General features: G+C 32.2%; 2 protein-coding genes and 1 long non-coding RNA gene across 3 annotated transcripts; 2 read left to right on the forward strand and 1 right to left on the reverse strand.

The window, feature by feature from the left end:
* The first annotated feature begins 278 nt into the window (after positions 1-278).
* Positions 279-3,771, forward strand: LOC140879075 (extracellular ribonuclease LE-like). Its single transcript, XM_073282718.1, has 5 exons — positions 279-383; positions 488-643; positions 751-949; positions 1,982-2,208; positions 3,586-3,771. The coding sequence occupies exons 1-5, from the start codon at positions 279-281 to the stop codon at positions 3,769-3,771; spliced, it is 873 nt and encodes a 290-aa protein (XP_073138819.1).
* A 3,404-nt stretch (positions 3,772-7,175) lies between these two features.
* LOC140880377 (extracellular ribonuclease LE-like) lies at positions 7,176-12,955 on the reverse strand. The gene is made up of 4 exons (XM_073284748.1): positions 12,807-12,955; positions 12,554-12,709; positions 12,255-12,453; positions 7,176-7,543 (listed from the first exon to the last, which is right to left on the reverse strand). The coding sequence occupies exons 1-4, from the start codon at positions 12,921-12,923 to the stop codon at positions 7,320-7,322; spliced, it is 696 nt and encodes a 231-aa protein (XP_073140849.1). The 5' UTR covers positions 12,924-12,955; the 3' UTR covers positions 7,176-7,319.
* LOC140880378 (uncharacterized) lies at positions 8,617-11,532 on the forward strand. The gene is made up of 4 exons (XR_012149640.1): positions 8,617-8,799; positions 9,603-9,762; positions 10,436-10,533; positions 11,173-11,532. It is a non-coding gene; the product is annotated as an uncharacterized lncRNA (long non-coding RNA).
* Positions 12,956-14,177: the final 1,222 nt, after the last annotated feature.

Raw genomic sequence — 14,177 nt, forward strand, 5'->3', positions numbered from 1 at the left:
AAAAAAAATGTTTAAACTCCCTGATATATATATAATAATTATACACCGCAGAAATGGCAAGAATCATGAGGGGCCGGGGGGGATTCAATGGTTCTTCCATCTTGATTAAGTTGTTACTTAATTATAGGGCACGCAATATTGCAACACACATTGATTACGTTCCTATTGCACACTCCTTTTTCACACATTTTCGACTCCGCGACGTGCCCTCTATAAATACCGCGAATTGGACGAACTAATCCCATCATATACGTACACCACAAAAAATGGCAAGAATCATGAGCCTCAATGGTTCTTCCATCTTGATCAAGTTGTTGCTGTTGCAAACCCTGTGTGTGCTCTCCTTAGGACAAGATTTTGATTTCTTCTACTTTGTCTTACAGGCGAGTGATTTCGATCCCCAGCCTATATATATATACATATGTTCATCTCTATTGATGGATACTTAATTATAACTTCAAATGTCATCGTATGATCTTATGTGCAGTGGCCAGGATCCTATTGCGACACGAAACAAAGTTGTTGCTACCCCACAACAGGGAAGCCCGAAGCAGATTTCATCATCCGTGGCCTGTGGCCGAACTACAATGATGGCACGTATCTTACAAACTGCGATCCCAACGAACCCTTCGATCAATCGAAGGTGCATGCATGTATTACACATGCACACTTGAAACACTTTGGAATTTCATTTTAAAATGTAAATATATATATGTCAGAGACTGAGAATGGATCGAATGTTTGGTTCAGATATCAGATTTGATAAGCAAAATGCAGCAAAATTGGCCCAGTTTGGCCTATCCTTGCGGCAATGGCACCGAGTTATGGGCATACGAATGGGAGAAACACGGAACATGCTCCGAGTCCGTGCTGGACCAACATGACTACTTTAAATCGGCTCTTGAACTCAAATCCAAACTTGATCTCCTCCAAATTCTTCAATCTGAAGGTAAATTCGTGCTTCGCTTTTTTTTTTTTTTTTACTCATATCGGTTCAATCTCGCGCCTGATATGAAATATAAAAACAAAAAACAAAAAACTTACCTAGTCTGAATCCTAAAGCATGTATATATGGAAACAAAATAAAATTAGATTTGGATTTGAACATTCCAATTTCGTTTTGTATGTTTGATTCCCTTTTTTTTTTTTTTTACAAAAACTCATATGAGACGGTTTCAAGGGTCATTTTTTGAGACGGGTCTCTTATATGAGTTATTCATTAAAAAAATATTACATTTTATGCCAAAAGTATTACTTATTATTATAAATATGAGTAGGGTTGACACGTTTCACGAATGAGACCGTCTCACAGGAGTGTTACTTTTTTTTTAGTGATATAAATATTTTTTAAAATATATCAAATTTTTAAAACCTATGATATTCTTTTAATTACAATATAGGATTAATTTTTTAATCAGAGAGAAACAAATTGCAATGAATTTTTTTAAGGTGAAAATGGTACATTATACATACATATACATATATATATCGAAGTGAGTGGTACGTACATGATATTTTTAAAAACACTTTATCTTCCATTTTACATTCCAATCTTTAACAAATCCAACCGATCCTGAAAGGATTTAGAATAATTTAACGAAATCACATCAAATCCTTCCGAATATACTAATTTCATTTCAAAATCTTTCATTTTAACCATCGCTAATATTTGAAACAGTTTGTATAATTCATTACAAATATTTGTGGCGTTTAACCTTATTAACTATCATTTTGTGATAAGAAAAACCCGGTTCAGCAATTAAACACGGTTTTAACTTTAAGACGCTATCGCTATTATTTGTGACTGTTTATTTAAAACCGTCTCAAATATCCGCGTCTTTGTTTTTTTTTTTATTTGTTCACCTAAATTTACGAAACAATACAATACGTAGACATATATACATATCTAAATTTTTCATCAAATCCCGGGATTCACGACTATTAAAAACCACTTAAAATTTTGCAATTTAATTTGTTTCAGGGATCAATCCAGATGGAGGATATTATAACTTGAGCAGCATAAAAAAAGCAGTTCAAAATGCAGTTGGACAAATTCCTTGGATAGAATGCAATGCTGATGAATCTAAGAATAGCCAATTATACCAGATATGCTTTTGTGTTGACAGTTCCGGTTCAAATTTCATCGCATGCCCACTGTGGCCACGTGGCAATAAATGCAAGTCTACCGTTGAGTTCCCATCATTTCAGGCACATTTATCTCTCCCTTCATCAAGAATTGATTTGAACCAATTCCTGATGGGAAGACAAACATTAATAAATGTTGCCGGCCCGAATTAATTTGGTCATTGTATTTGTATCTTTGCGATTTGGTTCTCTAGTTTGTCAAATTCAGTCTTGGTTGGTTATTTTTTCTTCTTTTTTTTTTTAAGTAATTTTGGTCATGTGTATTTGTATCTTTGCTATTTGGTTCTCTCTTATCAAATATTCAGTCTTAGTATGTCATTTTTCTTTTCTTTTTTAGCAATTTCGGTCGACTTGACGTCGATGCAGAATCGAATTAGCGCTAAAGTGTGCAGCGTATCATCAGAAGATAGTTTGTAAAACAATTTTTCATGTTCAAGTATTGGAGAATATATCATCTGAAGATAACTCACTCACACAAAAGAGAGATCCGAGATGTATTCATATAATAGTTGATTGTGAGTTTTTGCACAAATACATTAAAAAATATGCTATATTTTGTATTTGGTTGTGAGACTTGTTGTCCCAACAATAGTTGAAAGTGCACTAGGAGTTTCGATTAGGAGAGGAATAAATTCCAAGTCGAAGTGAATTTTTACAAAAAGTTGTAAAAACAAAATATTCTAGTGGAATCCTTCCGAAAACGAAAAAAGGAAAAATATAAAAAGATTTGATCTTCAAACTTTCATAAACAAATTTATGTCTCTTTATTTTATTTCACTTACTTATTATTGCTACTGCATCATCGAAGAATGTGTTAAATAATTTAAAAACACTTATGTATTGACTATTGACTAATCGAATAAACTTGTCGACTAATCGAATAAATTTTATTGTATAATGTAAATATAATTCACTTGCATATGTGGTTCAATGAGAAAATTAGATAGAGATGCAATTTAACGAAATTTAAATTTCAAGAAAAACCTTACAACAATATAATAATTTACTAATATATAAGAGTTATGTTTGTAATTTTATAATTATTAATTTATGATATTGATGGGATCATATATTTATATAAAAGATTTTCAAAAAATATTATCTTATTAATTTATCAAAATTATTAATTTAGCATATTGGCTCAAGTCGGGAGACTCGGGACCCAAAAAATTATTATTTTATAGATTATTAATTTATCGAGTATTAAATTATATAAATTTTATTATATATCCGAAATTAACCGTTGTTGGAAGGTTAAATTTTTTTTGAAAATCTCGGGCTTTAATCTCAATTTCTTTGATGCCGAAAAGAAATGGAAATTTAATGGCACGATGAAAATTTATTATAAGGGAACATAATTGCTTGATTAAACATGGACACAAAAATTAACGTTATAGTGCTTGGAAAATGAATAGAACTACTGGAATTTTGAATGTATAGATCGACCAAGAAAGTTGTGCAACTCACGATGATCTTAATACATTTCTTTTATCTTTTATGGAACTGGTTTCTTTATCATGCTATCCTGGAAAGGCAGAGGTGTCGGGGCTGTTGTTTGGGACTGAACAGTTAGTTCGTACTGGGCGAATATTCGAGGAAGGGGGAGTTGGAAAAGTCAAGTCGTGAGGGTTCGGTTAATACCTATTTTTCAGGAGCACATTTCCCACGTTGTCATGACCTCGGATATCCCGGCCTGGTCACTCGTGTCAGGTAAACGTGGCCAGTTCCAGCATCCACGACCCAGATCTGGCCACTACCCGGAAGTTGCGGAGTAATTCTCTCACTTCAAGACCTATAAATATCTTGCCACAGATATCAGTAAAGGTATGTTCATTAGAGCCTAAAATTACTATATTTGCCCTCTACATTCTATTTAAGCTCACTCCTCATCTGAGTCTAACTTAAGTATCGGAGTGGCCCCGCCGAAAAACCTTCCGGCGCCACACTAACGAGCTTTGGTGCTTTCCTTGTGTGCAGATATCATTGCAAGAAGGGAATTGGTAAAACCAGCTCACAACTCCTCTCATAATCCACTTAGTTCGGTCCGTCATTCAAGCCCACCCATCTATCTTGTTGGCCCGGACACTCGGTTTATCAAACGTACCACGTCACTTTATATAGTCGGTGTTCTAGTAATTAATTATCACTATTTATTTCCAATTCTCGGGGAATCAACATGAGATCTTGGTGCTACATTAATTAAGTTATCCGTGAAATTACATTATCTTACAATTTAATTAAAATTTTGTATCATATACTAATTAATTTTCAATTAATTTGGTGAAACCTAACTTGAAATTACAATTTATCCTTATCTATACAATATCAATAATTTTAAAGATTATAGAGTAACTAACTTATTTGCAATTTATCTATAATTACTATATCTTATCTAGTAATTTAAAAAAAATTAATTTCTAAATATTTTATTTTATCTTAATTTATATTGATCTGAATTTTTTAATATTTAATTCATCACGTCAGTTCTGAAAATAACATGAAAATTAATTAACATAAAAAAAATTATATATTCAAAATAAATTTATATATATGCACATATCGCATGTAAAGAACACTGATATATAATATATTTATTGGATCATTAACCAATTGATTGGATGACTATTTTTGTTAATTTTTTATGAGATAATTAATGCATATATTACCCCTGTGAAATCATGAGATTGCTAAAAACTCCTCATGACTATAAACCCCTTCTGTTTTCAAATTTGTGCACAAATACCCCTGAAAATACATACAGACAAAGGGTTTGTGCTCAAATTTTGAAAACGCAGGGAGGTACGTGCTCAAGATTAAAAAACACAAGGAGCTAGTATATCATTATTTTTTTACAGGAGGTTTTTAGCAATTTCGGTATTTCACAGGGGTAATGTATGCAATTAACCCATTTTTAATTTTTCCAAATCATATAATGGTGTTGCTGGGGGTACTTAATTCGGAATACTGACGGGCACTTGCTGGTGCTTGCTTTTGGGCGACGGATTGTGCAACCACTCTGGGTAGTGCATGCATAACTTATGGCGCTAAAGGTAGGGGTACAGCGAATACGTAACAGGGGATTTCGCCATGTTCTTGTTTTTCTGGTGGCATACGACCATGCAAGCAGTCATCGAGGTCATACCTTTCAAGAGGCCAAAGAGGCAGTCGCCTCAGGGCAGGCCCAAGAAGGGGTCCAAAATTTAATTAAAAAATTATGTATATGTGTTGAGTCGGTAGCTCACTTGGAAAAAAAAAAAACAGGGCCCAATATTAAATTTGAAAAAATCAATTTAAATATTTTTGTTTACAATTAATCACGTTTGTTCGACTCTTCAAGTTCGGTTTGAACAATGTAAACAATATCAAGAGACATTTGAGTTTTTTTTTGAAATTGAAGAAGTTAAATAATGAGGTTTTAACTAGCTTGATCAGTTTTGTATGAGATGCAACAATTTTTAAGTTTCGATGAACATTCAGACATTAATGGTGATCATGAGTTGTGTTTGAAGTCGATAATCGAGAGATGATATTTAAGAGAGAGAGAGAGAGCAATGTTTAATTGGCAGAGCTGAACTGCTTATTCTCAAATACATATATTATTGATAAGATTTTGTTAATCATGCATATAGCAATGGTTGTATTAGCAGAAATAAGCTTTTCGAAGTTGAAATTGATCAATAATTATTAATGATCACCAATTTCATAGGATATGCTAAAAGAGCTAAATATGTTGATTGACAAAGAAGAGTTGATCTTTATCCGTGAGACGTGTCAAACTCACTCATATTTACAATAAAAAGTTATATTTTTGTCATAAAAAGTAATACAATATCATGAGTGACCCAATTAGGTTTTTCGTCTCAAAAAATTTACCCGTGAGACCGTCTCACAAGAGTTTTTGTGCACAAAAAAATGGTCTGAAAACCTGATTATAAAGATTTAATAAATATTTTACTTCCAAAACAGTTAAACGGGTAATACTTATGTAATTATTTCAAATATTTTTTGATTTGTTATTGATTCAATATATTGTTCCGATGTATTTATGTATTTGTTTATTGTATTTGGTATTTGTGAACTGAATTTTATGGTTATTTACGACAACAACATAGCTCATTTTTAATTTCCGTCTTAGGCCCTATCGAATGCAGGTACGGATATGGCAATCCTGGATCCATCTAGTGATTTTAGATATATCGGTTTTTGTGCTCAGGATATCAAGACATGCTTGTGGAGACGATGATAGTTGGGTTAAAGACTTAAAGCACATAATTAGATGTTCTGCTAATATCGTGGCTCATTTTTTAACACAATTTGTTATTTCATTTCCTACACTTTTATGTTGGGTGAACAAATATTTTCTTTCTTGGTTGGTTAATATTGTATCTATAATATAATCCTTAATAAAAGTGATACGATTTACCAATCAAAAACAAAAAAATGTCATAACTGGTGGTATAGTGCAACTCAAATATTTTAATTCGTATACGAACTCAAATTCTCGTTTCGATTACTTTATCGAGAAGGAACAATTATTGCACCCAACAATATCACTCCCAATAATTGCATTCATTGAATCAATGAGAGTTGAAAACGTGATCTTAGCTCTGGTACCAGCCAATTGTATGACAGATTGCTTGTCGTTTTACCAAAAGTTTTAGCTCGTGATTATAGAACAACTCAAATATTTTAAATCACATAGTAGCTCAAGTGCCACGTTTCGATTATTCTACTCAGCAGAGACAATTATTGCAACCAACAAACCATTTCTAATATTGGTTTTTTTAATTTTCAATAGTCTAAGTGTTAAAATAATATGAAAATTTTCAACTTTGATCAGTATGTATTCTGATGTTCAATTCCGGTCAATTATATTGCCAAATTTTAGTTTTGTCAATTTCAATTTGTTTCATCAGAAATACTGATGTAATATTACACACATCAGCGTCGCGTCGAAAACATAATAGAAATCGCTAAAAATAAATAAATAAATAAATAAAGACGACCAAAATCGTAAAAAGATATAACACATAACAAAAATTGCAATTTTCGGTGGGGAAATATAATCATATTGATGACAGCCTAAATGATGACATTAATTAATGTTTCTCCTCTCTTCCATCAGGAATTGGTTCAAATTAATTCTTTACGAAGAGAAAGATGATCGAATCTGCCTAAAATGATGGGAACTCAACGGTGGAGTCGCATGTCCCTTGTGGCAACACTGGGCATTGGATGAAATTTGAACCAGAAGTGTCAATACAAAAGTATATCTGGTACAATTGGCTATTCCCAGATTCATCAACATTGCATTCTATCCAAGGACTGTACCCAATTGCACTTTCAACTGCATTTTTTATGCTGCTAAGGCTATAATTTCCTCCATCTGGATTGATCCCTGAAACATATTAAAGTGAAAAATTATAGGCCATTCGATATCCCCGTCACGTCACGAATTCTTGTATTTGATAGAATTTGGAATTGTACGAGTATATTTAGCGGGATCAGATATTGAAATGAAATAATCAGTATCCTGTTGGATTTGTTAAAAATTGGAATGCAAGTGTTTATAAAAATATATTGCTTACAGTTTGTTTCTCACTCATACAATTTCCTCAAAATATATTAAATTGCATATATTACTCATGTTAAATCATGCATGAGATTGCTGAAAACCGCCTATTGTTATTAACAACTTGTGTTTTGAAATTTTGAGCACAAATACCCCGAAAACATATACGAACAAGGGTTGTGTGATCAAAATTTGAAAACACGGGGATGTATATGTTCAAGATTAAAAAACAAAGGATGCTAATAGATTTTTTTTAAGGGTTTTTATCAATCTCGATATTTCACAGAGAGGTAGTGTATGCAATTACCTCTCAATTTATTGACACTAACTTCATTAATTTTTCTATACTAGATTAAAAAATTAGCCCTAAAGTTCAATTAAAAGAACATTATAGTTTTTAAAAAGATTATAACGGTTGAATTAATGTTTCAAACTATAAAATCTTTTTATTTCCGAACAAGAAATGCAATTTGTAAACATCTTTTGTTAAAAATAAAACTAAAAATGAACCAAACATGCATACAAAACGAAATCGGAATTTTAAAATTCAAATCTAAATTTATTTTGTTTCCGAACATGCTTTAGGATTCTGCAGACGCATTATTCTTCAAACTAGGTCCATCGCGGTTGAATTTCCGGATTACATTAATAAACTCGTAATAAATGCAAAATAATTTTACATTTCACTACTAGAAAAAATAGATTTAGTGACACATTGATTATGACATATTTTAAATAGTGTCGGCAAAGGTAAATTTTTAGGACACTTCCTAAAAAATCAGAATTTCACAAAATGAAAAACATAATAGACTATCTATAAGGGCATTTTATGATTATGTCACTAATTAAGTAAAGGTATATTGGCGGTAACCTCCAAAAATTCCCCCCCACATTAGATTTCCAAGATTTCGCCCCTTTGTTCCCCACTATTTCCAAATTCCAATTCCCTCTTTCCACTCTCTTTCTCGCCCAAAATCTTCCTCCCAAATCGACGACGAATGCTATTTCGCTTCTTTTCCCTTTTTAGTTATTCAGTAGCCGCGGAACACTGGACGATGGAATCCTTGTTCGACGGGTGGAAGGTTTGATTTCTCTTAATTGTTTAATTTCTAGATTCCATGTGTTCTTTTTTTTTTTTTTTTTTTGGTTGAATAGATTAGAAGCAGATTCCACGACCTAATTTATAGTTTGAATGTGACTTACAGATTTTTGTTTAAACCCCCATGGATGCTGCGCGAATCGAAATTAATTGTTGTTCACTTGTAAAAACTGATTGTTAATCATCAGTTTACTTATGAATTTTCAATTTCTTGTTAAATGTTGAGTAAAAACAATTTATTTATTTGTTTTAATCTGTTGAGATTGTTATTATCTATTGAGATATGTTCAAAAATATGTATGATAACTTTGTGTGTACATTTCCTTAGATGGTGACTAACCGAGCTCTTTGGCTGATTCGATCTTGTCAAAAGGAATGCGTAAACTTAAGCCATGTTGGTTGTTTTCTTTGTAGCAGATTTTTTTTTCAGAGATCTAGAATGGACAGCTTTATGCACAATTTAAATAAAAACTTGAAATTTGGGTACCTTGGGAGAGTTTTATGCATTGAAACTTATATTTCCTATTGAATAAAAATCAAGGTTTGTTTATTTGCTAGATTTTATTTCATTACTACTACCTTATTGGTTGCCTCTCAAAAATAACTTGATTGAATTCAAGTATTAGTTCATTTGTTCACAATGCTATATATGGTTCTTTTTCTTAACACACTATAATTATGGTGTTATATATGATTTATGATATGTTACGAGCTTGCAAATATCTTACTTTTTAGCAAAATGTTTGAACTTTATCAGTTACGAGTTTCTCATATATTAATTGCCAGATTTGCAATGGAAGGATTTGTTGATAACATTTTGCTCATGAAAGGATGGCTCCTAAGGTTAAAATGGAAGAAAAACACGTTTTCGACATCGAGATGAGGCAATTTCGCAGCCTTTAAATGGAATCACAAACCAAAAAAGATGTTCATGCAAAAGAACAAGGTGGTATCTTTACTTTTATGTCTCATGTTAGCTAAAGACAATTGACATTATGTGAAAGCTGACACTTTTTTGTGTGTGTAATAATTAGTTGTAAGAAAATGTTGCAACAACAGGAATTGAAATTATTATAGGAAAAAATGGCATAGAAATACTTGAGATTCATATTTGAATATGATAGTTGGAGCAGCCTCCATAGAAGAGAACCATATGCAAAACCACGAGTAAATCAAAAGGTGAATTCTGAGTTGGATGATAGCTTGTGGACAATAATATGAATTTTGTCAAATTGACAATGATTCATCTATATAATTCTTATTAGCCCCTAATTAGTGGGTTGAATGCTTCATATTTTGTTTAATTCAATATCTAGTACCTCACTTCATCCAGCTAGTAATGGCCATGGAGTTCTTGAGAATAAATTAGTCCAAAATATTGGTGAACTTTGTTGTATCATAGTTGGAGAAAATCGTGATTATCTTCTTGTTATTGCATTAAAACTTAAATGTTATTATGACACGTTATTTCTAAAAGGACCATACCGGTAGTTTTTTTATTTCAATTTCCAATGTTATTTCTAGATATTACTTATTAGTCACAAATTCTCTTTGATTAGTTATTTGCTTCATGATAATTTTTATTTATTCATTATGTACCATATAATTTTGACATCTAGGAGAACATTCAACAATGTGCCGGATGTGGAGAACATGTCTTCTGTCCAAGACCAAAATGATGTTATGAATGACGAAATCAATAACACAAATGCACATGGTAATTATATATGATGGCATATGCTCTCCACTTTCTAATTCTACTTTTTTTTGTGTATATTTATGTGTTTGAAATTGTTTTCTGCTCTCACCATAGAAATAGAAATCATCATAATTTATATGGATATTTACCTTTATCGTAGTATTTATATTTTTTTATATACTTTTAGTGTAGGAGATTTTAGTTCCACTTTTTAAAATGTTGAGGTGTACTATTTTGGTTAGTTTGCAATTTCCTTAACATCATTTTGAGTCCATGAGCATATAAAATATAATCTGATAGCATATTAGCATTAATGATTATATGTTAGATTAGAGGTCAGGCCCGGTTTTCATAGTTTATTTGATCCATCAAAAGTTGTGGCAAAAGGAATTATCCATACGGATCCAAAGACTGTTGTCGGGAAGCAGACATTGAGATCAAATTTGTGTGAAATACATGCGCAAGTTGTTTTGAAACCCGAAGAGGATTTGATAAGACCTGATGATCTTTTACAAAAATTTGAAGATGCACATGCATAGAGGTCTAATAGCTTGGTCTTGTGACTCTTGTCATCTGGTATTACTTATATGTTGTATGGATATCCACACTATATATTGTTTGATCTTACTTTTAAATATAATTGTATTGTACTTGTAGGTGACAAGAAGTGAAGATTGATATTAGGTCTATTTGAATCGGTGGTAGTATTTCCAAGACTTGGTATGACCGACTTAATCATTACTCATTTTATTTATTAATTGTTTAACTTCATTTCTACCCGTTAGTCAATCATATTTGCAGGTCAAAGGTATTGATGAAGCCGGAATTTAGAAGCTAGTTGTTCAAGATGTTGCTCGGCTGATCTTTTGAATTTTTTTGTATCGAGACTTCATTACTAGTTCTAAAACTAATTGTGTTGCCTTTTGTTGGTGTAGAGCTACTTTTGATGTATGAATTAAGTTTGTTCAACAACATTATTATAGAAATAATATTTTAGCATCTTGATATTTTTTTCCGTTTTAAATGAGGCTTTTATTTTGTTTTATTGGAAATTTATATTTTGTTGATATTATTTGCATTAACGTGATATGAAAATATATAGCAAGACATTATCTTATATATTCCAAATTCGTTAATGACATTGATAAATATCACTATAGGACCTTTAATAACTAGTGTTGATGGCAATGATATGTCATTATTAATATGTATCGAGGGCACTCTATAGCGTCCTTTGTCCTTGTAAATTTGTAAAGAAGGCACTTTCAAGTGTCAGTATAAATAAGAAAAGAAGGCACTTTGTTGTGTCATTAAATCATGTTTTTCCTGATATTTTACATTGCCTTTATAGCCCAAATTTCAGACACTCTTCTTGTCCATGTTTTCACCTTATCATGACACCAATAAATGTCAAGAACCTATAACGACATTAGAATAGAGGACACTTTTTCTCAATGTCACTAAAATATAAATGTCACTATATCTTGTATATAAGGATATTTTTAAGTGTCACTAAATCTATTTTTTCTAGTAGTGTTTCATTATATCTATTCTATGTTATTAAAGACGAGGGGCTGACACGTTGGTATGACGAACCCTCTTTATTTTGCACTTTAGTATAAATTTTTTTTGGTTTTTCTTATTGAAAAAAAACAAATTGATTTTAACACGTAATGCGTGCACTTGAATACTAGTTTTTTATACTACATGCGCGCGAGCTTGTGGTGAGACGAGTTTACCTGCAGATTGAAGAATTTGAAGGAGATCAAGTTTGGATTTGAGGTTAAGGGCAGATTTAAAGTAGCCATGTTGGTCCAGCACGGACTCAGAGCATGTTCCGTGCTTGTCCCACTCGTGCGCCCAAAACGTCGAGCCGCTGCCGCTGGGACAGGCCAAAGTTGGCCAATTTTGCTGCATTCGGCTTATCAAATCTGATATCTGCCCCCCACAGATTCAATTCATTCTCAGTCAATGATATTTGTTTTGACATTTTAATTAGATAAAATTAAAAAAACGTTTATAGTGTGTGTATATACACCTTCGATTGATCGAACGGGTCGTTGGGATCGCAGTTGGAAGGATAAGCGCCATCTTTGTAGTTCGGCCACAGCCCATGGATGCCGAAATCTGCTTTGGGCTTCCCTGTTGTGGGGTAACAACAACTTTGTTTCGTGTCACAATACGATCCTGGCCACTGCACGTACCATGACATTGAAGTTAGTTAGTATCGATCGAGTGAGACAATTGGTCCCTTTTTTAGAACGAAATTTTAGGTCGTCAAAATCACTCGCCTGTAAGACAAAGTAGAAGAAATCAAAATCTTGTCCTAAGGAGAGCACACACAGGGTTTGCAACAGCAACAACTTGATCAAGATGGAAGAACCATTGAGGCTCATGATTCTTGCCATTTTTTGTGGTGTACGTATATGATGGGATTAGTTCGTCCAATTCGCGGTATTTATAGAGGGCACGTCGCGGAGTCGAAAATGTGTGAGAAAGGAGTGTGCAATAGGAACGTAATCAATGTGTGTTGCAATATTGCGTGCCTTATAGTGTGAAAATTGTGACAATGATTGGGTTGTTTTTTGTTACATGCACGTCACTCTTTTCTTTTGATGGAGACTTGATCATAATTTTATGCATGAATTTGGGGATCATTTTGGGGATATTCTTGAAATGCCCATCAAAAGTTGTTGCAAATTTTGTTTCATTAATGTTGACAATAAAAGCTATGTGGTAATGTAACTGATAAGTCAATCAGTCTAGTGTGAAAAGATATAACTTGTGGCCATTGGTTTCTTCTTTTTCTTGTCTTTAGTATTCTTCTAGTGAGGAAAAAAATACGTAAATCATAATTTTTATTTCAGATATAGATTTATTGTCTTACATATGTGGCGGAAGTGTTTTTTACCCCCTATATATGTTTGTTTTTTGTGATATATTATCAAATTTTAGTTTTAGCATACTATATTTGGTTTTTTTTTTTTTTGCGATTTATTCTTTTTATGACTTATCGCTGACATGAAATCAATACAATGTTGATGTACATTGATGTATATAATATCACGTTAGGACTCCCAAATCCCAATATAAAAATACTAAAATTTTCATAAATAAAAAAATTATTATATTAAAATTAAAATTTGACAAATCAAATACTAAAAACAATTGCAAGGATGTGGCAAAGCAATTTAGAAAATCTTTATTCAAATTTAACTGTCCCATGAACAAAAGGATGTTGATAGTTATGCATTCATAAAATCTTTCCAAAAGCGAAAAGTTTATGATTGACAACACAAAAGGAAATTACTAGATCTGATGAAAAAGTAATTAAAATCCTCAATTTCCTAAATCAAATTACAAAGTCAAAATTTACTTTAAAAAATCCCCCAAAAAACGTCATTTGGCATAAACAATGGTTAGAGATCCTCGCGAAAACCGATAGTTGTCTTGTTTTGATTTTGGGATGGCTCCATCATTAAATAATTGCGTACCGTTTCGAACTTTCGTATATTACTTTTTTATATAAAAAGGGGACTTGAGGTCGATTCTACGTCAATTAACGTATAAGTGAAACCAATTAGACAACAAGCTCGTCTCAAACTTTCGTATATTACTAGCTTCATAATACACGTGTTGCCTACCTACATAATCGTTTTTAT

This window comes from Henckelia pumila, chromosome 2 (assembly GCF_033568475.1).
Source record: "Henckelia pumila isolate YLH828 chromosome 2, ASM3356847v2, whole genome shotgun sequence".
Classification (NCBI taxonomy): Eukaryota; Viridiplantae; Streptophyta; class Magnoliopsida; order Lamiales; family Gesneriaceae; genus Henckelia; species Henckelia pumila.

Bases quoted from the DNA above. Each gene is read 5' to 3' on its own strand.
- LOC140879075 (XM_073282718.1), top strand. From the start codon at position 279: ATGAGCCTCAATGGTTCTTCCATCTTGATCAAGTTGTTGCTGTTGCAA. The intron at 384-487 runs GCGAGTGATTTC...TCTTATGTGCAG, and splicing joins TCTTCTACTTTGTCTTACAG to TGGCCAGGATCCTATTGCGA. The intron at 950-1,981 runs GTAAATTCGTGC...AATTTGTTTCAG, and splicing joins CCAAATTCTTCAATCTGAAG to GGATCAATCCAGATGGAGGA.
- LOC140880377 (XM_073284748.1), bottom strand. From the start codon at position 12,923: ATGGCAAGAATCATGAGCCTCAATGGTTCTTCCATCTTGATCAAGTTG. The intron at 12,710-12,806 runs GCGAGTGATTTT...TGGTACGTGCAG, and splicing joins TCTTCTACTTTGTCTTACAG to TGGCCAGGATCGTATTGTGA. The intron at 12,454-12,553 runs GTGTATATACAC...TGTGGGGGGCAG, and splicing joins ACCCGTTCGATCAATCGAAG to ATATCAGATTTGATAAGCCG.